Source organism: Camelus bactrianus, chromosome 10 (genome assembly GCF_048773025.1).
Source record: "Camelus bactrianus isolate YW-2024 breed Bactrian camel chromosome 10, ASM4877302v1, whole genome shotgun sequence".
Lineage (NCBI taxonomy): Eukaryota > Metazoa > Chordata > Mammalia > Artiodactyla > Camelidae > Camelus > Camelus bactrianus.
In genome coordinates, this window is record NC_133548.1 from 12,710,422 (window position 1) to 12,735,480 (window position 25,059).

Sequence of the window (25,059 nt, forward strand, 5' to 3'; positions counted from 1 at the left end):
TTTGAAAAAAGATATATATCATAAACGCCTGAACTGTAAAAGGTCAGAGCCTTTGAAATATTTTATCTCTTGAAAAAGAATAAAATTTAAAAAAAAAAGGAAAACTGTTCTCCAGTGAGAAAAGGGAATGAAGCAAGAATGCAAAAAGAATTGAAGCAATAAGACCGCAATAACTCCTAACATTACTGAGCATTTGTTATTCGTTTGCTTCTGACAATAAACATTGTTCTTCCCCTTAATTTCTTTGAGTCATACTCTTACTCATTTGTTTCCTACTCATGCCAAGGAATATTCAAGATTCAGTTAAATTACTTACCCCTCACCTCTGGATCTACAATTCCAATAGTAAGAAAGAGACAAAGGGCTGAAACAAAACATAGGGACAAGATAATTGTAGATTGTAGGAAGCACAGTCAGTAAATTACACACAAAGATGCATGAGGATAACCTGGGAGAACTATTTCAAACAGGACATTAAAAGAAGGCCTTTCTGAGAGGTGACATTTGAACTGAAGCCTAAAGGATGGAAAGGAACCTACTATTGAATAAACCACAGGAAGAACATTCCAGGATTCCAGGCACAAGTGTATTTCTTGAAGATGCTGCTCTGGGGTAAAAAGTAACTAAGTTTTGGAGTTTTTTCTTTCTTGTTTGCTTTTGAGAAGGAATTTAATGGATGCCAATGTGACTGGAATAATAATGAGAAAATGCAGAATTAGTAGAATCAGATGATGTAGGTCACAATAAATATTTGAATTTTATTCTAAGTGAAATGCAAGGCATTGGTAAATTTTAACATAAGTGAATAATATGATCAGCTTTCCATTTTAAAACAATAACTTTCTATTATGAAAATAATGAATTGAATGATTGGAAGGGGATAGAAATTATGAGCAAAATTTTTAGAACGATTTAAGCAGTTGCTTTAGGATACCTGGTGAGAAAATTTCTGATGTATAGTTATATTCTCAAAAAGGAAAATCATGTAAAGTTTGGGTAACTGTGTATCTAATTTTCTTTCACAGGTTATTTTTGTGAAACACACTTTTTTTTCATTTTAGCTAATATTATAGAAATATAACTGTGATATAAATAATCTCAGTGAGCAAAAATCTATTGTTTCAGTAGTGATATAATTTATTTAAATACAGAAGACCTAAGGACGCCAATTCTAATTTTGAAACATAAATAGCTGGGTGATATTTAATGATGTATTGTCTCCAAAAATGTTAATCTTGGAAATAAGCTTTACTTTAAGTAGCATATTACTTGATCATTCATAATGCCCAGTGCCTTCCAAAATGAAAGTGAAGTGGCTCAGTTTAAGGTATAGTTTTGGATCTTTTGAAGGTTATTTATAGAGAAATAAGATAAATATTTTCTACCCACCTCTAATGGAAAATCTGCTTTAGCTTCTTAGAATTTCTGTGGCAGTGAGGGTTGATGGGGCCTTATAAACCACTGAGAGCCCAATTCTGAAGCACAGGAGACTCTAGCATCTACAAATTGCCTTCTGCATCCTTTGGGAAGATGTCTTTTGGGATTGGCTCCTTCACAAGATCTCCCTGTAGGAGTTCAACCAGACACCCCTGCAGTCTTATTTTGTGGCAGTCTGACCTACATTATTGAAGGGAGCTCAACTCTATGACATCAGATTAAAGTGTATTTGTAGAGGTAACTCATTTGCAGTCAGAGATTTGTTATTGCAAAAATGCAGTATTGAAAAGCGAGAGACCATTGGGCTAATGGTGAAATTGGAACAAACTCTATCTATAAATTATATTTGTTTTATGCCACTATCTCTAGTGGGTTTTTTCCCCTCATTTTTAGTTCAAAGAATACAAAATCTGTACAGTTATTATTTTAAGAAATGGGATAGAGTGGATATTAAAAGGAGGATGTGGGGAGAGGGTAGAGCTCAGTGATAGAGTGCATGCTTAGTGTGCAAGAGGTCCTGGGTTCAATCCCCAGCACCTCCATTAAAATAAATAAACCTAATTACCACTCCCCCCGCCCTCCCAAAAAAGGAGAATGTGTCCTCCTAAAAACAATCCTCAGTAATAAAAATATTATTTTAATATTTTCTTTATGATTATATTTCAGGTGAGAAAAGGAAGACGATAACTCCTAGAGAGGAATCAAAACAATATTTAAAAATAAAGCCTTTGTGTCATGTCTATAAATTTCCAGTCACACAAATATATTTTTTAAAGACTGAATGTTTTAGATACACATTCTTGCGTGTTTAAAGACTAAGAGAATTATGTAAAAAGAAAACTGGCCTGAAGGATTTCTCTTCTTTGGGGCTTAAATCCTCTTTGTAACAATACTTATTTTTTTTGTCATAAGATTTTCCCCTGTAGGCCTTAAATTTAAAGCTGGAAGTTGAAGTATACAGCGAAATGCCATTTATATAGGGTGTATATGCATGCACACGGAACAGTAATGTATACTTTGCAAGAACACAAGAAAACAAATTCACCTTGAATACACTGGGATGGTTACCTCGTGGAGGTAGCCGGGACCGAATAAAGAAATAAAGACGAGAAATGTATTCGTTTTCTTGGACTGCCATAACATAATACCACAGACTTGGTGGCTTAAACAACAGAGATAAATTTCCTCAGTTCTGGAGTCTAGAAGTCCCAGATCAAGAGGATAGCACATTTGGTTTCTTCTGTGTGGCCTCTCTCCCTGGCTTGCAGATAAATGATCAATCATTATTGGGTTAGGGCTCACCCTAACAACCCACGTGAACTAATTACTCCTTTAAAGGCCTGGTCTCCAAGTACACTTACATTCTGAGATACTTAGTCTTCAACATATGAATTCTGGTGGGACACAATTCAGCCCAGAACAAATTGGAAAAATAAATAAATAAAAGAGAAGGGCTTTGCCTGGCCTAAAAATGATAAGGTGTCATGACCTGAGGGAGGTACTTATTCTGGACATCTTGCTCTAGGTTTCAAAACACTTGAAAACATGCATCTCTCCAGTAGGCAGAAAACGGCTTCTCGAAATCTGCTCTGCAGAAGTCATACAAATTAGTAAAATCTACAAAAATCTTCATGAGTATTCTTAGTATGGAGGAATGCTGGAAATATGTATATGGTTTGTCAATTTATTAAGTAAAGTATAGACATATATTTAATATAAATTTACATATCCTTTAAAACTTTGTCTATATGGATTATAAAAAAAATTCTCAAGTTAGAAAAGTAAGTTGTAGGGAATATGATGTATTGGGATTTTTTAAAAGTTCTTTCTATATGAATGATACTGCAGAATGCTATTAATATTAATTAACTTTATTTATATACTGTAAAAAGTAATGGAAGTGCTATAATTTGGTAAAGAAATATATGTGACCAAAAAAGTATTTGCAGTATAATGTAAAATATTACTCTAGAAAATAAAATTTATTTATAACAGTAAATACGATTAGGGACAGCATTGAAAACTACCATGGTAAACAAAATTGATATTTTTAGAGAATGCAATTTTGTATTTCTTTTATTTTGCTTAATTTATGTTTTCTTTCTTTTTTATTTACATTTTAAAAATATTTTCCAGCTTTATACAGATTATAATTGATAAATAAAATTTGTATGTATTTCCAGTGTACAATATGATATTCTGATATATGTGTATAAAGTTGATGTGATTATTATAATTAGCTAATTAACATATCCATTACTTCACACAATTTTTTTTCTTTTGTGGTGAGAACACTTAAGATGAACTCTCAATAAAGTAAACCACAGTGTATTAAAAAGGGACAAAATAAACAAAATGCATAGATCTGGGATAAAGAGACCCTAGTTCAGATTTTGATTTAATTCCCCACAATTTTCTCTTTAAATGTTAGCATAGATTGAAGCAAGCATGACTAGGGTAGCGTATATATTTAAAAAATTTTAAAAAGTCCATTTCAAACAGCAAAGAGGAGACTAAGACATGGAATCTGTTTATTTGCTGAGTGAGTACACAATGGGAATAAAGTATTGTTAGTGGAGTCCATTCAAAATATTGGCTCTGTGTATACACGAGCCCGCGAAGAAGACAAAATAGACGTAATAAAAGTGCAGTTAACCCTAGAGTGTGTCATTCATCTCTAATCTTTGTTATCGCTGCTAAAGATTTTCAAAATATTGATGTCATTTTAGTAAATGACCAGATAACTTAATTTTCTTGAGTTTGCCAATCTTAACGCAACTTGTTTGTTGGGAGGCTATCATAAGCCAAAGTTAGCTATAGTTTGACAGTCTATGGGAGACCCAGAGTTAGCCTATATTTTTCTCACGTTTTTTTTTTTTAACATTTTTTATTGATTTATGATCATTTTACAATGTTGTGTCAAATTCCAGTGTTCAGCTCTCATGGTTTTTAATTAAAAAAAAAAAAAAACTTCCCAAATGCTCATTCTAGCCTTGAGATTAAAAAATATGAACACAATCAGATTGAAAATTCCATTCTGAAGTTCAAGCTTTATTTCTTATTCAGCTTAGATTCTTGAAGCAGCTTGTTCATATTGTGTTATAATCAGAGATTTAGTTACTTTCTTGCCTCTTGTCTAACCCACATATTTTTCATGGTTCGATTTTATTTATATTTAATATACAGCGACTGCTGTGACATATACATTACTAATTTTCTGGTTAATGGTACTCCACGTTGACTATTTAAGACTTTTTCTTTCACCTCTGCAAGTCCAAATTTGAGCAAAAATTTGTCATGATCTGCCTTACCTCTAAAAAAATTTAAGTTCCAATATGACCTTGAAAATCATTTGGGACTTAAATTATCTGGCTGCCATATTTATTCAATTGAATTGGAAAAGAGTACAAGGAGTTTTAAGAGAAAGTGTTTTATTCAGAAAAAGAGAAAAAGAATCTGGTAAAACATTCCCACTTTTTGATGCTATAATCAGAGTGACAGGGTATTAAACAACAATCTTTGGACTTAATTTGTAACTGAATATTAAGATATTAATGGGACATTTTGCATCGATTGGTTAAAGTTCTCTTCAGAGCATCTTTTACTTCTTTGTTCCTCAGGCTATAGATCAATGGATTCAGCATAGGGATCACTAGGGTGTAAAACACAGAGGTCATTTTATCAATAGCAAAAGCATGGCTGGATTTGGGTTGCAGGTAAATAAACAATAATGTCCCATAGAACACGACCACCACTGTCAGGTGGGAACTGCAAGTGGAGAAGGCTTTGTATCTCCCCTCCGTTGAGTTCATTCTGAGAATGGTCACAAGAATAAACATGTAAGACACAAGAACCACCAAGAGGGAAGAGAGCAAATTGCACCCTGAAAAGATCAAAATGATCAATTCTAACTCATGTGTGTTGGAGCAGAGCATGGATATCAGAGGCAGGCGGTCACAGTAAAGGTAACTGATGATGTTGGAGTCACAGAAGGACAATTGAAATAACTTAATGGTGAGAAATAGTGACACAAAGGTGCCATAGAGATAGGGAGTGAGTACCAGCCCCCAACACACTTTCTCTGCCATGATGACCCCGTACAGAAGAGGCTTGCAGATGGCGACATAGCGATCATAGGCCATTGCTGATAGGATGAACAGTTCAGTGATGATGAAAACCTCAAAGAAGGCTAGCTGGGTGGCACACCAATGGTAGGAAATTGTATTTCTGTGCACCACAAAGTTGATCATCATTTTGGGGCCAATGACAGCAGAGTAACCAAGATCAGTAATCGACAAATGTCTAAGGAAAAAGTACATGGGAGTATGTGGCTTGGAGTCCGAATGGGTCAAGATAACCATGCCCAGATTGCCCATCACTGTGACCAATATGCCCACCACTATATGACCAGGAAGATTCCAAAAAGAGGTGCCTGCAGCCCTGGGCTGTCAGTGAGCCCCAGGAGAATAAATTCTGTCACTTTGGAGATTGCAGTATGATTATGTTTCTCCATATGGTTCATCCTGGTGACCTGTGTGTAAAATCAGTACTGATTATACTTGAGATGCTATCTTCTAAGAGAATTTCATACATGGTGCATGAGATACAGTCATTTTTCTTTGTCTCAAATTGTAAATAAAGATTCCTCTTCCCATCAGGCCAAAACTATACACATCTACATTCACACTGCAGTGAAAGGGCCTAATGATTAGCTTTTTTGATTGTAATATAAGTTCCTGACATTAAGCTTTTGATTGCTGAGGATTTCAAAGACATCCTTCTCAAATAAATATATTTCCAGCTACACAATCAGGTAGCCAGCCTTCCCTGTCTGTTAAATTCTCTTTTAGAAAATCCTAGATGATATAGGTAACTGACTGCTTGATTGACCCTGCTTTTCCCTTCCTGCATTTTAATTCCTACTCATGTTTTAAACGCACCATTAAAAAGTGAATCTAGGTGTCCCACCCTTGACCACAATCAAGCCAGAACTCATGGTATTCTCTCTCTCCCTCTCTCCTCAGCCTCTCTGCCTGGCCCTGAGTATGCCATGTACCCTCCAGAATGTGTGCAATAAACCTTGTTTTTCAAAAGTTCCCTGAAAATTGTTGCTTAGGTGCATCCTGCAATTGTAACAAAATTCACAAGGGCTGGTCCAGCCACCACCCAATGGCTCTGGTTGGGGAAATGTCTGTGGGGGCCCACTGCAAATAGTAAGGGGCACTAGAGTGCCCACAGGCTTTCCTCGTTGATAGAATCACTACCAATAGGCTGAGACTAACACGAAACACAGATTCACTGACACTTTAGTAAAGCATGTTTTAAGGGGGCAAGACATTTTGAAGACATTTTTTTGAGATGGCTACTATGGCCTACTTCTTTTTACCCAAGTCTTTTGAAATATATCAAGTGACTTATTATATTTCAGGTTTTAAAAATTTCCAAGTAATTTGTAAAAGAAAAAAATCTACACCCAAACCATAAACCTTATATTATTAACAATCACCATATCTGTTTAAAGTTGCAAGACACAAAAAGACTTTCTAAACAGTTGGAGTGATGAGTTAGACGGTGATTAGAAAAACCTCTGAGTACTGAGTACAAATTCCAGTACTTTTCACCAACTATAGCCCAGCTTGTTTTCCCAACAGAAGATCCAATGTTATAATATTTTAATTTCAGAATTTCATTGTTAATATCTTTGTCCTCATTTGCCACATTAGTTGTTTCTGACTATTGAATCACCTCGAATGATCTTCCAATCATACATCCCTCTTCTACATAAAAAGGGCTTGGCCATTCTGATTATTTATCAATGCTGGTGGATTATGGAAATTGATGTAAAGAGACCCACTGGAAAGAAGAATACAAATGAATATCAAGCACTGATAGAGAACTCATTAAATGCCAGGCATTTACCTGAGCACTTTACATATGGTGATTCATATGATCCACACAATAACTCTAGGAAATAAACTGTACAGTCAGCTGTCTGTTTTCACAGGGGATTGCTTCCAGGACCTGCTGCAGATGCCAACATCTGCAAATGCTTAAACCTTATGGTCCACCTTCCATATCCACAGGGGATTCTGCATCTGCAGATTCAACAAACCATCACTGATGAACATAGTAGCATACGTACTGAAAAAAAGATCTGCATGTAAGTGGATTGTGTAGTTCAAACCCATGTTGTTCGAAGGTCAACTGTATTAGCATAATCCATCTGAGTGTCAAGGAAACTGGGGCACAGGAAGTGAAATAACTAATGTCACCCAGGAAATAAGTGGTATTAATAAAAGTTACTCTGTCTTCAGAATATATCCTCATAAACACAGAGACATTCTTCTGCTTTATTAAGGTCACCCTAAGCAGAGAGGAAAGGAAAGTGGGACAGGAGGGACACCAGTTGAATTAGGATAGAGAAAGATTCTTGTTAAGATAGATAACTGAAGCATTAAGTTTATTTGAAAAACTGAAATGATCTAAATGCACAGAACAGAGTATCAGAGATGACATAACAGATCTGTCCTGCACACGAGTCCTACTGATGACCGGAAAGTACATTGCAAGGGGAGAAACTGTTTTGCAGAACTTAACGCCCTTCAAGCTCTACGGTGATGATTGGGTTTAAGCTGTATGTCCTGAGAAATTGTGGAATACCAGTGTTTTCTACTCACCTTACTGGAGAATCTGCTTTGACTTTTACTGTTTTAATCCTCATTGTCTGTTGCAGAATGTTTTTAAGTGTTTTGCTATCCCCTTGAGACTCATTTTGTTAACGTTTTGATCTGATTCAAGGATTAAAAAAATGTACCTAATCACCTGAGGGAGGGTGCCTTGTATACCTGTTAATTATTCTCCAAATGTTCTACTAGGAAAAATAAAAATATTTTGTGCCTGGGTCTAATGAAATAAATTATACATCACTAAACACTGAAAAACATAAGTATAACTTTGTCAGCATCTCAATTACAAAATATAATATGCATATTAGATGTATCACACACACATGTACACAAAATGCACGAGCAAATGAATAAATGACTTTGTAGCAAAAGATTATGCAATATTTGATAATACAGTGTCCATTAACCAAGAATATTTTTGATGGACATATAATCCTTATGTCAACCTACAGGTTGACAATTGCAGGTTGAATTCCAAGGATTTCTCTTTATCATTGGTTTTCAGACATTTTATGTGATGTGATTTGGTATAATTTCCTTTCTGTTTATCCTGCTTAGAATTATTTTAGCTTCTTATATCTTGGGTTATAGGGTTTCTTTTTTTAAAATTCTGTCCAACATTCTTCCAATGGTTTTGCTGCACCATGTAATGTCTTCTTTCCACTTGGATCTACACTTAGATGTACAGTATGTAGCTTGTTATTTTTCTACAGATCACTAAGACTATTTTCATGGTATTTATTCAGTATTTTTGTTTCTCTCTGGCTTTGTTTTAGGTAACGTCTGTTGTTATGTGTTTAAGAGCAGTTACTGTTTCTTTTTCACTGTATAATCTGCTGTTACCCTTATTCAGCAAATATTAGTTTATATCTAGTACTCTATTTTCATCTCCTGAAGTCCCATTTGGTTATTTTTAATCTTTTTTTTTTTTGCCTCCTCAAAAGGTTAGTGTTTTTATTAAGTTATTCAGTATGTTGAACGTATTTATAATAAATTTAAAGTCCTTGCCCAATAATTCCATCATCGTGGTCATCTAAGAATCCATTTTAATCATCTCCTGGATGAGATCACATGTTCCTGCTCTCACATACAACTAGTATTTGGGATTGAAGGCTAAATATTGTGAATTTTTATGTTAATAAGTGTTGCATTTTTTTCTGTCTTCTTAAAAGAATGTTAAATGTTTTAAACAGGGATTTGGTGGCTCTGTTTAGGACTTGTTTTCAAATTGTATGAGCAGAAGTCTAAAGTAGATCTTACCTCTGAGATCCTCTATACTGGATGCCCAGGTGTTGAACAAAGATTCTGCTTTCTGGCTTTTTGTAACTATAATGTCTTCCTGGGCTTTGTCATCTCTGGAATTATTCAGCTTATAATTCTGTGATTATTCTTTGTTAATAGATTTGTGCATTTTGACTGTAGGCATGACCAAATTAATGTTCAGTAAGAAACTCAAAGAAATCTTGTAAAATTGTTACTTTGAATGTAAATGGATTAAAGTCTCCAAAGGCAGAGACTAGTAGAATGAATTAAAAAAAAAATCACGATCCAATTATCTGCTCTTTAAGAGGATTACTGTTTACACTGCTGTTTTGTGCAGAAAATACAATGAAAACATGATTGAAAAGATACCTGCCATAAAGAAAAAAAAAAAAAAAACCTGGCAGAAACAAACACAGTTTGGTGACATAGAGTTTAATAAATGTTTCTGTTGGGAGAGATGGGGGATTCTGTGGAACCATTAAAGGAAGCATTGGATCAACAGCAAGGAATGTTGGGATGTTGGGGAAGGAGTGACATTTAATTGAGATCTAAAATATGAAGATTCATTTGGCTGAATATAAGCAAAACAATGCATTTACCTGTGCATTTTAATTAGCCTTTGCTCTGGAGCCAAAAAGAATGCAATTATATTTATTAGAAATATTATCAAGTAACGTTTGCCTTTTTCATAGTTTATTAAAACAATATTCCGTATTGGGTATTAGGTACAAAGTTTGCATTGATTCTTAAAGATCCTATAAAAGGCGTTTTTTACTTCTTTGTTCCTTAAGCTGTAGATGAAGGGGTTAAGCATGGGGATCACTAAAGTGTAAAACACGGAGGCCAGTTTATCAGTATGGAAGGAGTGAGCAGAGTTAGGCTCCATGTACATAAAGAGTAGAGACCCGTAGAATACAACCACCACTGTCAGATGTGAACCACACGCAGAGAAAGCTTTTCTCCTGCCCTCTGCAGAACGCATTCGAAATATGGATATCAGAATCAGTACATAGGACAGTAGGATGGCCAGGAGGGAAGAGATCAAATTAAGTGCTGAAAATAGTATGATCAACAATTCTATTTCTTGTGCATTTGAGCAGAGCGTAAGTAACAAGGGGACATCATCACAGTAGAAATGACTGATGACATTAGAGCCACAAAAGGGTAAAGTAAAAATCTTAATAGTGAACATTAGAGCCTGAAAGGTACCATAGAGATATGGGATGCCCACCAGCACATGACAAAGTCTCTGGGACATGATGACACTGTAGTGCAGAGGGTGACAGATGGCCAAATAGCGATCATAGGCCATGGCTGACAAGATAAAAAATTCACTGATAATGAACATAAGAAAGAAAGCCAACTGTGTGGCACATGCATAATAGGATATGGTATTTTGATCCACAACGAAATTTACCAGCATCTTGGGACAAATGACAGTAGAATTACCAAGATCAATGAAAGCCAGATGTTTGATAAAAAAATACATAGGTGTGTGTAGATGAGAGTCCACTTGGGTCAAGGTAATCATGCCCAGATTGCCCACCACTGTGACTGTGTAGATGATGAGGAAGACCCCAAAAAGGGGGACCTGCAGTTCAGGCTGCCTTGTGACTCCCATCAGAATGAATTCAGTCAACGATGATAGATTCTGTTGGCCCATTTAGTCCAGTTAGCTTTTCTGGGAAAAAACAGTGGGTTTATTATTAGTTTCATGTAGCGTCACCTACACAAAGTATAATATATGTAGACAGAATGGATGTTTTCTTAGTAATAGGACATTGGAAAATAATTTCCACATCTGATTTTGAAACTAAAATAAATGATAGACTCTTTTACTTCCCAAGAAAGGGTAGTCAAATGAAACACATGCTCTGTTATGACACATGAGATTCTAAAGCATCAGAAATATTTAGAATATATCCATTGATTTAGAAAAATCCATATAGGTGTTAACAGAGAAATGTTAGACTTCATTTCATCTACACAATCATATCCCAATTTTTCTTTTGTACACTTCCATTTTTGTCTGAGAATTCTTGCAGTGCTCTCAAATTGTACAAAAGTGTATATAAAGAACATAACACTGGAATTTTAAAATATTTCAGTGATAAGTGTCAACCTCTGCATTTTATAAAATTTATGTAGGAAGTCAGTAAAACCAAGTGGAACCACTCTGATTGAAGATAATGAACCTGCTTTAACTTAATCCACCTGGATTCCCTTCCTTTCACATTCAGTTTCTTCTCCATGAAACTCTGGAGCCCTGTAAGCATGATTTTCAGTTGGAGGAGTCATTGGAGTTCAACATACTCAATCAGGCAAAATGCAGGGTAGAATTATTATAATGTAATAAAATGCTCAGTTCTAGCCTGCCCAGTCCAAATGGACCAAGGCAGAAACTCCTCTCTATCAGGTGAAAATTCTGGGAGTTGTTGAAGAAAAATTTAATCAGTCGATCTAAGAAAGAAATGGAGGATTTTATTCAAACCAAATTGAGGATTATAATCCAGGAACAGCCTCTCAGAAAGCTCTGAGAACTGTCCACCTATTAGAGGTCAAAACATAGTTACATAATTTTTTGAAACAGAGGAACGTGCATTAAGTGATGTATTATTGACAGTTTACACGATCCAGCTCTACCCGTACAAGGTGAGTAGTGGGTCATGGGTCATCGTGGTCCCTGACAAGATTAGAAAGGAAAGCTCTCTCCTAAGGAGTTACCTCATTGATAGAACATTGCTCTTTATGGCTGAGCTGATGGGTATTTCTGCTGATGGGGGCGGTTTGGTACATAATGCAGGCACTCAATGCACAGAAGGGGGGAGAAGAGCTTAAAAGGCAGAGGAAAGTTTTTATGTTTAAAGTTCTTTGACTTGCCTTAGAGTATAAATTTTTATTTCATCAGAGCTGTCAGGGAGGAAGAAATTTTCCTCTACCCTTCTAAGTTCTTTTGGCTGGTCTAAGAATTAAATTGCTGTGAGACAGATTAACAGGAGAAAATCAAATAAAATTTATATACTGTGTATACATGAGAGAGACCCAGGAAATTTGAGTAACTCGCCCAAATGACTGAAGTCCTCACCTTAAATACCATCTTCAGCTAAAGACAGAAGAGGATGTTGGGGGTAGTGGTTTGAAATTTCAAAAGTGAGGGAGGCAATTCACATGGAGATGGAAAAGCAAGTATTTGGTAAACAGATGTTTGCTGGGCCATGCACAGACAATGGTACACAGCGTGAATACTGATCTCATCTCGATGCACTGCCTGAGTTTCCCTCACCACGCTAGGCAACTGTCTCTTTAGCTGCCACTGGTGATAGTTCTATTCTGGGAACAAGCCATTTATCTAATTACTTGGGGATAAGGGAGAAGTTCAATGTTTCTTCCTGAATCTTTTGGGCCTTGGTGGTTTTCAGGTGGAAATAATCCACATGCCAAAGAAACTTTTGGTGGAGGGGGGGAGTTGCTCCCCTACAGAGTCCAGCAAAATGTCACCTGGAGTATGAAGCCACCAGCGGCACTTGGCAGGACTCTAGATATCGCTCGTTTTTAGTGTGGATTTAGCCAGTTCGATCCAAGGAATAGGAATGAGGGAGGAAGGCAATAGTGAATATTGCTGAGCCATTTCTCTCTTTTTCCTGGATGATTCTGTCTGTTGTTCCTCCATTGAGTCCCATTCTGCTTACAGGATTTTTGTTTTGCTTTGTTTTTTTTTTTTGTTTTGTTTTGTTTTGTTTTTTTTTACCATTTTACAAATAATAGTCAAGTGTTTCAGGACCTTCTATTAAGGTTTTCCTGCAGAATGAGAGACACACTGAGTTAAGCAAAGGAAATCAAAATTCCAGTCCCGATCTTACCACTCTGAAGTTTTCAGTGTTGCTAAGAATGATTCTAGTGTTTACTGAGTTTGTCTCCATTTTCAGTGTCAGTTATTACTTCCCTCTGAAGATGTCTTGATTCTTTGGGCTTGCCCATTCTAGTAAGAGAATGTGCTAAGTGAAAAATACAGTATTGCTAACTATACACAATGTTGTACAGCAGATCTCTGATACTGTTCATCTTGCATAATTTAAATTTCATATTTGTTGATTAGCAATTCCCCGTATGATCCAGCAATCTCATTTCTGGGCATTTATGAAAAGCATTGCCATCAGGATATTAAAGTGATATTAATACCTTGCCCATTCTTCTTATTTGGGAAAGGATATCTCTGGTCATGTTTGGACATCTTGATGCAACATTTTATATACTTCCATTTAGGGCTAACCATTAGCACAGGCAGGATACAAAAATGACGCAAAAGGATGACTGCTTTTCCATCCTCAGACCTGGTGATAGCAGTTTGGAATTATTTGGGTTTCAGGGCTTTCTCCATAACTCTTAAATAATTCTATTTATTTGCCAGTCTACTAACTCAGTTTGTAAAGCCTGTTCTGAAAAAAAAAAAATTAACCAAAGGGTAAGCAACCAGTAGGGAAAACAAGCAGACAACTAAAAAAATCTATATATTCATGCATGGGAGTTTATCCTTATATAGAAGGACTTGTATCCTTATATTCAAATTATGTTCATTTAAAAATATTGCAAAATTTTATAAAATATTATAATATAGTACATATTGTAACATATTATGTTTCAAACATTGCATTGGATGTGTTTATATAAAACTATACTTATCAAATATTATATAGGACATATACTAAGAAAAAAAGTTTAATCTGAAATTCAGATGTGACTGGGTATCCTGTATTTTATCTAGAAATCCTAACCTTAATAGATTCTAATAGATGAGATCAGCGATGATTTTTTCAGATATTTCCAACTTCTTCTTCACATGCAATATCCAAATGCACTTTCAACATTCAGAAATCAAAAGGATATATGACATCTAGTAAATTCATAGGATTTAAAGTCCTAACAATACTGTAGTACTCCAGTTAAAAAGGGAAATAATGAACTTTTGTGGTATAAAGTATCAGCTGTCAGTGACCATAAGAGTGTCAATGGTCAGCAGCCAGAAACCATGGGAAATTACCAACACCCAGGTGATAATCAAAATCAACCTTCCTCTCTACTCACCTTTAATGAAGTACTGGGTTTTCTCCAAAATTACATTTACTTTTTCTCTGGGTAGGGAGAATATAGGCCTTTCCTCTCTCTTTGTGATGATGCCTGAGGAAATAGCATATAATTTATTCAGATGATTAAGCCCAAATTATCTCAGTGATTTTTTTTAAATTGCCTGTGGTGCTTACTAATTATCCAGGCCATCCTATATACTCCCTAGTGAAAAAAATGTAACAGGCAATTTAAGGAAATGGACAAAATAAGATAAATGATCTGTACAGTTTATGGAGACCTACATAAATGCACTCACTCCCATGCAGAGTCGATGATTAAAGTAACAATGGAAAATACTTTGACATCAGCTTTATCCTAGTAAAACTGGAACAGTTCAAAACTCATGATACATTTTACGTGACATTATCATCATCACATAAGATTTTTTCTTTGAATTTATTATTCAGATAAAACTATGTAGTAGGCACTGGGTTAAAGATATATAAAGAAATTAAAACCTCATCTTTAAATGAGTGCTATACCTGCCTTGTCCTTTCCTATGGTAAACCCACAACGATTGTTGCAATGCCATGTATTACTCTAATGATTGCCTCAACTGTAGTGTTTCTTGAGCTGAAATCCCACCACTCTTGGGTAATGTTCAGTACAACCTCATTAAGAATAAAATCTAATATAAGATACTACTTTCCTTCTCGTAACATTTCGCTCATGCCCTCTTTCTCTATAACTTCCATATGTACAAGAATTGAGGGAAATTCACATACAGCTAAAGATGCATACATTTTGAAGAATAATTTATTTGTTCCTAATACCTAAATCAAGATATAGAACATTTTCAACACCAAAGACATCTCCCTGATGCTTTATACCCCCTACAACCTAGACCATGCCCATCAGGAGGAAATTTTCCTTATCTCTTGACTCCCCAAATAATATTGTCCCACCTCCAGCAACTGCAGCTCTGGTTTCTACCCCTAAACTTATTTTTCCCATTTCTGAATTTCATATAAGTCGAATCACACAATACATACTTTCAATCTGGTTTCTTTCATTCAGTATAATGAGTTTGAAATTCATCTCTGTTGTGTTCTTATGGATACACGGTCCACCGTGTGCATATGCCACGATTCCTTATTCTCCTATTGATGGATATTTGAGTTTTGATTTATTATAAAAAGTCTAGTGTAAACACTCCTATATAAGTTTATTTGTGAACAGGTGGATTAATTTCTCTTTGTTAGATCAAAGTGAAATTATTTTATCATAAGGTAAGTGTATATTTAAGTTTATAGAAAACTTCAAGCTTTCCAAACTTACTATAGCATTTTACATCACCAACAAATATATATGTGATGTCCATTTTCTCCATATCTTTGCCAATATTTGATGTAGATTTTTTTTTTATTTTGAAATGGAACCTGGGGGAAATCATTTCATTGTGATTTTAATTTTCATTTACTTGATGACTAAAGATAATGAACACTTTCCTTTGTACCCATGGGTCATTCATCTAGCTTCTTTTAAAGTATCCAAACTTTTGCCCATTTTAATGTGATTATTTTTCAATCAGTTTTTTTGGAAATTTTATATGTGTGCTGGATAAAACAGCTCTTCCGAATTTTCTTCTAGAAGTTTTATTGCTTCAGTTGTTTGGCCCAGGATCCTGCAGTGATACAAAGCAGAGTTGTGCTACCACTAGGAGGGGCAGAAAACTCTCTCCCACCTGAGCGCTCCACATATACAGTCAGATGTGGGAAAGGGGATGGCGTATGTAGGAGAAGCCATAAAGTAGTGAAGCCCCAGCCCATGGTGCACAGACTCTCTGATGACTGAGAAGGTAGCAGAACCAAGAACCACTCTCTGTCATCACTTTAAGGGTTGCTTTCATTTTCTTGTACATTTGTGTGTCAAGGAATTTTGGATTCTATCTTGGACATTGTAATATCATGCTACAAAGATGTCTGAATATTGTTATATACTTCTTAAGAGGGTTGATTTTATTTGTTCTTTTTCTTTTATATTTTATCAGAAAATTAACATGGTTTGACTCAAACTACAAGTCCTGTCTCCTGGGTGGTAATACAAATGTTACTTCATATCTTTAGCTCTGTCTGGCATACTGGGATCTGCTCCACACTTCCATGGCTCAGGGTCAGTTAACTTGGTACACAGAGTATGAATCTAACATTCCCTGGCTTTCCCCTTCCTGGAATTCATCCTTTATTTTCCTTTGACTGTGTTTGTCCCCATTCTGGCTTTCCGTTCTTTAGCTCAGAAAGGCAGTGTGTTATATACAAGTTTCCCATTTGGAGTGGATCAAGGCCTTTCTCAAAAAAAAATTTGTAAAATGAGAAAATCACTGGTTCCATTCGTGTCTAATGCCTTTCAGACTCTGCCTGATTTTCTGTCTCCACTGATTGCAGGCTTGTTTTGTTTTGTATTTTCTAAGATATTAGTTTTTTAACTGTGAGGTGGCATGTCTTAGCAAAGCTTACTTGGTCATTACCAGGAACAAATAAGGAAAATGTATATTTCTTTGAGTTTCTAAATTATGTTTTTGCCTGATACAGAATTATTGTTTGATATTTTTCCAGTGTTTTAAAGAGGTTGCTCAATTTTCTTCTGCATCCCATTATTTTTGTCACAAAGTGTGTGTTCATTCTTATCTTTTTTTTCCCTGTATGTATTATTTTTAGGTCTTTCAAGTGTCTACACTTTTAATGCTTTCTATTTAATCTCTTGGTACTTAAGTGTGGATAATTTCTATTGTCTTATGTTCAAATTCACTAATTTATTTCTGTAATGTATAATCTGCCTTTAACAAATACACAATAAAATATTCATATCTGATATGGTATTCTGCCCTAGTCACTCAATTGGGTTTTCTATCATGATTCTTCTCTTTTTAATATTCATGTTTGCCTTGGAATTCTTAGAAATGTTTATCACTGTTTTAAAGTTCTTATCTGCCAATTCTATCATCTCTGGTTTTCCTGGGTCCAGATATGATGATTTATTTTTCATAATGTTAATATTTATTAATGTTTCATAATGTCAATGGTTATGCATAAAATATTCCTTCTTCTTCAACATGCATATAAATATTTCTTTGGATGTTGGACATTGTGACCATTTTTCAGTTGAGTCCAGAATTTTAAATCTTTTTTCAAACAGTGTTGAGCTTTGTTTTGGCAGGAAATTTATTTACTTGCAAGTCTGCTTAATCCTTTTGTGAGCTAATGTGGAGTTTTGTTAGAGTGGAGTACAGTTCATCCTTTCCTCTGGGGTCAGTCCTCTCTTCTGCTGTCTCCACTGAAAGCCCTAGAGATTCAGTGAGATTCCTCACTAAGATATGACAGAACTTGAATGTGTCCCAACCCTGTGTAAACTGGTGGTTTTCATCATGCAGATCCCTGGTGGCTTCTTTTTCCCTGGTAGCTGTTATGATCTAGCGTTATGGAATCTCACCTTAATGAGTAGATGCAGTTTAGAAATCAACCAGCATCTCACGTTGATATGCGATCACTTCGTCAGCTTGGGTGTCTCCACTCCAGTACCCAGTTCCACGTGTTCCAGGCACCTTATCCCTTCCTGATCTGACTTTGTGTCTTTATCTTGACATGGTTGTTGTCTTCTCCATGTACCCACCATCACTCCATGTCAGGGACCAGAATCATGTCCCTTCTCTCACAGGTCCTGGTTTTGTGCTGAGAGACATCAAATATATGAAAACTTCTGTTACATGCCTCCCTCTAATTTTCCAGTTGTTTTCAGCAGCCTATTTATTAAAATTCAACATTCCAGGTACCAAGACTGACAAAAGCCCTCAGGAAATGCATACTACCAGTTTCCCTCCCGGTCTAATTTGAGCATCCTTCCCATTTTTCCCTATAGTGATGTTCCATGTTTTCTCCATGATTTATAAAAGCCTATTTCCTGTTTTAGTAACGGATTCCTAGATAATCTAAGTGTCTTTGGGAGTACATTTATTATTCAATCTTTCTAAAAATGAAGATTTGATCATTCTGGTAACCCCCTTGTCTCTGGTGTGTAACATGATGCCTAGAGGGTGGCATCCTTCGGTAAATATTAGTTTGATGAATGTAAGCCTTGAATTTACACATTTCTAGAATTCTTTCCAACGTACTCTACACAGTAAGCTGAAATTAGTGACAGGCGACCTAACCATCAGAACTCGTGTTTGTGTGTGTTGTGTGTGCATGTGGTCTTTAAAGGGTCTTTAAAAGTAACAGCATTTTCGGGTTCCTTATCTTGAACATCTGCATAAAGACAAAATTTGTAACAAACCTAGCAATGTCTAACCACTTATCACTTAGGTCATTTTCTGTTCTATGGAGGAAATTCTTCTCAATTATTATTCCTATTATATGTTACTGAATTCAAGAATCCCCTCCCCCTAGCTTGATGTTTTCTTAAATTCTTTATAGCATTTTAGTTAATTACAGACTTTAGGGAGATTTATGAGTCATGGGAAAATGTAAAGTCCCTTAAGAGCAGGGCCTCCCAAGGTTTCATGCATTGCTCTGTAACATTTAAGCTGTAAGGGCTCATTAGAGGCTGATGTAAAATGTATATGTGTATACAGTTCTCCCTTTTATCCAAATTTGTCCTCTTGGAGGAAAAAACAATATGTTAAGACTTTATTTGTTGGTTCAGTATTCTGCTTGTTGTGTATTAATAGTAAAGATTTACCTTCAATCCTTTTACCTGCAGGTGTCTTCAGTTACATACTATTAATATATTGTTTTTGTTATAAGTAAGAAAACATGGAAAAGGACATGAGGTTTCTAGAGCTGAAATTTTAAAATATTTTCTTTTGGTAAGTTAAACTTATTTTATAAAAACTGATCTTTTTCTTTTCTTTTTAGAATTTCCTTATTATCCGAAAGTTTGTTTTAAATCAGATAGAATCATGAATGTTTACAATATTTAATCCAATTCCATTCTATCCATGCCACCTCTGTCATTCAGTTCTATTCACAATACCACCTGAAGTTATGCAGGAGATGGGCATCCCTGAACAAGGAATATAGTTTAATTTCTAAATTCTATCTGGAAATCCCATCTCCTTAATTATGCTTTCAATGAACACTATTCACAATCCTTCTTTGAGAAAATTTTATTTAACTGGTACTCTAAAACATGAGTCAGAGAGCTAGGGGAGCTTTCTAACCAACACACGTATTCCTGCAGTGATGGAAGTGTTCTGTAATTAGTGCCATTCAATGCAGTGGCTACTAGCTGCAAATGGCTATAGAACGCTTGAACTCGGGATTAATTCAAAGAGCAGAAATTTCCTCTAGTTCTATTTAAATATTCACATAAAGTTACTAGCTAGTGTTTTGGATAGTTCAGGTGTCATGGACTAATGTTATATTTGGTTTTGAAATACCTAGATTTAATATTATTGCTGAAAGAACTAATACATTTTGGCAAGTATTTTGGTAGTGGCTAAGAAGCATATAAGAAATTGTGTGATGTAGGTGTAATTATGCTCTGTCTGAGAGAATATAAATTACTTTACCAAAGTCAATAAATCAATAAATGACAGAAACATATTTTAAAAGCAGTTTGGGCTAATGCCAACCACTTCCCTTTTTGTGGCAACTGAAGTATATTAATTAAAGTAAATCAATAGAATTGACATAGATAAACCAAATTTTATCATTGTGTTTATATCTTTATTCCTAAAAATACACTTAAGTATATTAATTAAAATAAATCAATAGAATTGATGTAGATAAACCAAATCTTATCATTGTGTTTATATCTTTATTCCTAAAAATATACTTAATCTTGACTAAATATAGAATATGGGAGAGCTCTATTCTATTTTGGATATATATATTTTCTTCAAAAAGCAGGATATATTAGAACAAAAAGCCTAAGTAACAAAAAGTATTTAATGAATGGAAACTGGATTTAGAAAACCATAACAGTTTATATACATGTATGTATATATATATATAATTATATAAAGGATAAGAAAAAGTATTCCAGACCAATAGGTAATTGTGGTTATCTACATGTTAAATTTTATCTTATCTATGTATGTGTGTATGTGGGTATATACATATATATATTTATATATGCATAACTATAATTGATATATTAAATAATTAAATATAGAAAATATTAGGCATATAATTTTTATAGAAATTTATATAACAACACATAAATAAGTATATAAGCATAATGTGCATAAGAAAAAAAATCAGCATATAATTTACTATGTCTTCTAACTGCTCCACGCAGGCAAGATGTAGTTCTCTGTGCTCTGGGTCTCGCAGTTGAGTGAGTCCACTGATGATCTCCTTCCATGGTGCTGATAAGGAGGCATCTGAAGGGGCCAGAAATTTAGGCACTTTTAAGAGGATCATGACATCATCTTTGGTGGTCAGAATCCCATCTCATAATCTTTGTCTATCTCTGCTTATATCATAGTGCTTTTGTGGATTAGTTACATAGGTAATAGTAGAGCTCATTTGAGATCTTCTTGTAATTCACTTCTTTTATATCTAAAAATGAGGAGTTTTAAAGAAGGCTTAAATTAAATTTTGTAAATTTTCACTTGTCATCAATGTCCTTCATGCCAGGTGTCATTTTCTTATAGAGGCAGGCACTTTGGAGACAAAGTTAAATTTGTAAGAGCCAAAATGCATTTTCATCATTTTCTTACAGAATAGAACTACACGTAACACACACACACACACACACACACACACACACACAAATCAAAGCAATCTAATCAAGCTCCAAGGACAGAATCCTATAATGTTTCTGTTATCTTTTAATAATAAATATCAGATTCTCCTGTGTCCATTCTAACTCGCATATATTTTTCACCTCAGACTTCAAGATAAAGAATTAACCAATGGCTGAAGAGAATTTTACGGTTGTCACTGAATTTATTCTCTTGGGACTGACAGACCGGGCTGAGCTGAAAGTTGTGCTTTTTGTGTTGTTCCTGGTGGTTTATGCTGTTACTTTGGTGGGGAACCTGGGCATGATCTTCTTAATCCAAATCAGTCCCAGGCTCCACACTCCCATGTACTTTTTTCTCAGCTGCCTTTCATTTGTGGCTGCCTGCTACTCATCTGTTATTGCACCAAAAATGCTCACCTGCTTCTTGGTTGTGAGGGAAACCATCTCGTTCTCTGCCTGCCTAATGCAGCATTTGTTTTTGGGGTGTTCATCACCACAGAAGGCTTCCTGCTGTCGGTGATGGCATACGACCGTTACGTGGCCATTGTCAACCCTTTGCTTTACAAGATAGCCATGTCTAAGAGGACATGTGTAGGGCTGGTCACTGGATCATTCATTGGTGGAATGATTAACTCACTGACACACACCATAAGCTTAGGGAGACTGTCCTTCTGTGGCTCCAATGTTGTTGGTCACTTCTTCTGTGATGTTCCCCCACTGCTAAAGCTGTCTTGTTCTGATACCTCCATGAGTGAGCTGCTGCTGTTAACCTTCACTGGGATCATCGCCATGGCCACCTTCTTGACTGTGATCATTTCCTACATGTTCATTGCTGTTGCTCTTCTGAGGATCCACTGAGCAGCAGGCAGACAGAAAGCTATCTCCACCTGTGCCTCTCATCTGACTGCTGTGACCATATTCTATGGTACCATAAGCTTTAATTACATTCAGCCAAATTCCCAGTATTCTGTAGAACAGGAGAAGGTGGTGTCTGTGTTCTACACACTAGTGATTCCCACGTTAAACCCCCTGATTTACAGTCTGAGAAACAAAGAGGTGAAGGATGCTGTGAGAAGAGCCATAGAAATGAAACATTCCCCCTGTTAATTCCAAGTCATTTACTCCTACAGCACTCAACAGTCAGTTCTTCACTTGCTAACATTAGCATGAATCCAATGAATTCTAGAATTTCTAGGATAGTACAAATCATTTTATCCTACATAGTGCTTTTCACATGAGAAAATGAGACTAAGAATTAGAAGTGACTTAATCACAACTGCATTAAACTTCAGGTTATTAATATTTGCACTAATCCCTCTTAATACAATAAATTTAATAAAATTATTTTATTCCTCCATAAAATTGCATTCATACTTTCTGGTATTTGGAAAACTGAGTCTTTATGAATGTGTATGTACTTTTTGAGATACAAGGAGTTAAAACTTTTTCTAAGATACTTAAAATTATTTACTAAGAAAATTAATTGTTTACATGACATTTTCTCTTATTTTTTAAAACATGCATTAAATGTTAAATATTGGTAAATCCCCAAGTTAGCTCAAAATGAGAGGACAATTCCAAGTGAGGTTTTTCAACTGGCAGTGATTTGCTTACTTTTCTTCCCTTTCTTAGACTTCAGTGACCTCAGTAACAAAAATATGAGTTGTGAGAAACTGACCCTATTATAATTTTCAGTTTGCAATAATATACTCCCCTGAAAAAAATCCGACTAAACTATATACATATATAGAATTACTACATTTGGGAGTAAGTAAAATTCATCACCTTTTCCCTCCATCTCTGCCTTCAAGAATCTACTTCAGATTTCTTCAAGATTAAAACAAAAAATCTCATAATTAAATCACATGATGGGTGTCACTGCTGACCTAGAGCTTCTGTTCTGTTCTGGAATTACTTAATTAAATAACTTCATCACTTCCCATCATTTTGAAATCATTATCTCTCACCAAAGGTACTGTGAAGAATATTGTAATAAATTTTGAAAATAATTACTTATATACAATTTTCTGTATTTTAGAGTCTTTATTAACTTCTGAGATCACAAGATACAACCTGGGGTATTTAAAACTAATGAGAAAGTGTTTAAAGTAGTTAAACAATTTTACATTTGCTGTTTCATACTTGACATGAAGACATAGTCAGTAGGCTAGTAACAATGACAGGATTTAAAACAGGAAAAGCAATTTTATTACCACTATAAACAACAACAACAGAACTACAGTAAATGTAGTTATCTTTCTATATATAGTTTGCAACACATGGGGCATGAAAGTAGGTTGTTTTGAAAAAAAAGTGATATTCATTCAGGCGGGATGTGAGTCAAATTCTATAAGAGTGTAGTTCCAAATAGAGTAACCATCTTTATCATTATAATGCTATTATAATTATTATAATAGTTCATAACATAACAATAGCAATTGTAAAATATGCCTAATTATTTGAACTTTTAGTTTTTATATCCTGATTATCAGAAAACTTTTCTTAAAATCTCTTTGATGCCAATTTGCTATCCACCTTCATTTAGTATATTTTAGGATAAATTTCTTCATTCTTTATCTTACAAATTTTTCATGTCATTAAATTTTCATTTTTTATTTATTCATATGTATTTTATAATATGTATATGCTTACTCAAATCTCTGAAATTGTTATTGACCTAAATCTGTATTTTCTTCTTCAGACTCATGAAGACTTGCTTCCAGCCCTATTTGATAATATCTATATAAGTATATTTTTTTCCCTAAATTCTGGAAACCCAAGGGTCTTTCTAGTAACTAGCTTAATTTGGTAGAATCTTCTTTTAGGAATATGTGAATTTGCCTCTGCTGAATGCCAGGTAATCGCCTGCACTGACTGGGCTCTCCAGCCCAACTCTGTTAGTCCTGTCGTCCATTCTAATACTGATTTTGATTTTATTGCCTGATTTTGATTTTATCCCTGTTTCAGCTCATTGGCTTTTGAGGCTCTTTCTTCTACACTCAGGGCTGCCATATTTAGAAATCTACAATTCAACCAAGACAGAGTTGTGATATAACAAAAACATCATTTGGGATATATTGAAAAAAAAACTAAAGAGATCTGACCACTAAATTCAATGTACTGGAGGGAAAAGCTCTTATTAAAAAAATTATGTCAACTGACAAAACTGGAATATAGTTAAGTTAGGCAAAAGTAATATCAACTTTAAATTTATTGAAGTTGACAGTTATACTGTAATTATGCAAGAGAATATCTCTGCCTTTAGTAAATATACACCAAAGTGTTTAGGGATAAAGGACCATATTGTAAGTTACCCTCAAATGCTTTAGGGGACAAATGCTTTAGGGGACACGCAAGAAAGAGAAGACAAACAAAATGTTAATCACAGGTGAATAAGTGTATTTTTTTCACTTTTCTTATTCATGAAATTTTTCTGTATATTTGAAATTACTTTCACATAAAAAGTTTAAAAAATGCCAAAAAAAAAACCCACCCCAAAACCCTTCCTTTGGGGGTTCTTGTCCAACATATTGTTAGAAGGTTAAGTTCTTCTCATGTTACCAGCATTCTCCTCTGATAATTTTAGGATGTATATTAAAAATATACGTATTAAATTCTTAATCTGCTTTGTAAAATTATTTCAGAATTTTTTTTTGCTTGTTTTCTGATAGAGGAAATAGAGTTAAGGAAATTATTTATTTATTTTTTTAGATGTGTAGTGATTTTCCCCATCGAACTTATATTTCCGTGAAGAATTTTTTCCATTGATCATTGTCATTACCTAGGAGAATGGAGCCCTAGTCCATAACTGAACTTGGTGTGTTATGAAAGAAAGGTATTCCTTGTGACAAGAGAACTCGGG

General features: G+C 34.9%; 3 protein-coding genes across 3 annotated transcripts; 1 reads left to right on the forward strand and 2 right to left on the reverse strand.

Moving 5' to 3' along the window:
• Positions 1-4,988: 4,988 nt before the first annotated feature.
• Positions 4,989-5,959, reverse strand: LOC141578930 (olfactory receptor 8K1-like). Its single transcript, XM_074372992.1, is given in 2 exon segments — positions 4,989-5,828; positions 5,831-5,959. Coding segments are annotated over 2 exon segments (969 nt in total).
• Positions 5,960-10,107: 4,148 nt separating this feature from the next.
• On the reverse strand, positions 10,108-11,049 carry OR8K5 (olfactory receptor family 8 subfamily K member 5). Its single transcript, XM_010970158.2, has one exon. It carries the CDS (start codon positions 11,047-11,049, stop codon positions 10,108-10,110), a length of 942 nt encoding a protein of 313 aa, XP_010968460.2.
• A 10,317-nt stretch (positions 11,050-21,366) lies between these two features.
• Positions 21,367-22,304, forward strand: LOC105081039 (olfactory receptor 5J3). Its single transcript, XM_010970159.2, is given in 2 exon segments — positions 21,367-21,670; positions 21,673-22,304. Coding segments are annotated over 2 exon segments (936 nt in total).
• The last annotated feature ends 2,755 nt before the right edge of the window (positions 22,305-25,059 follow it).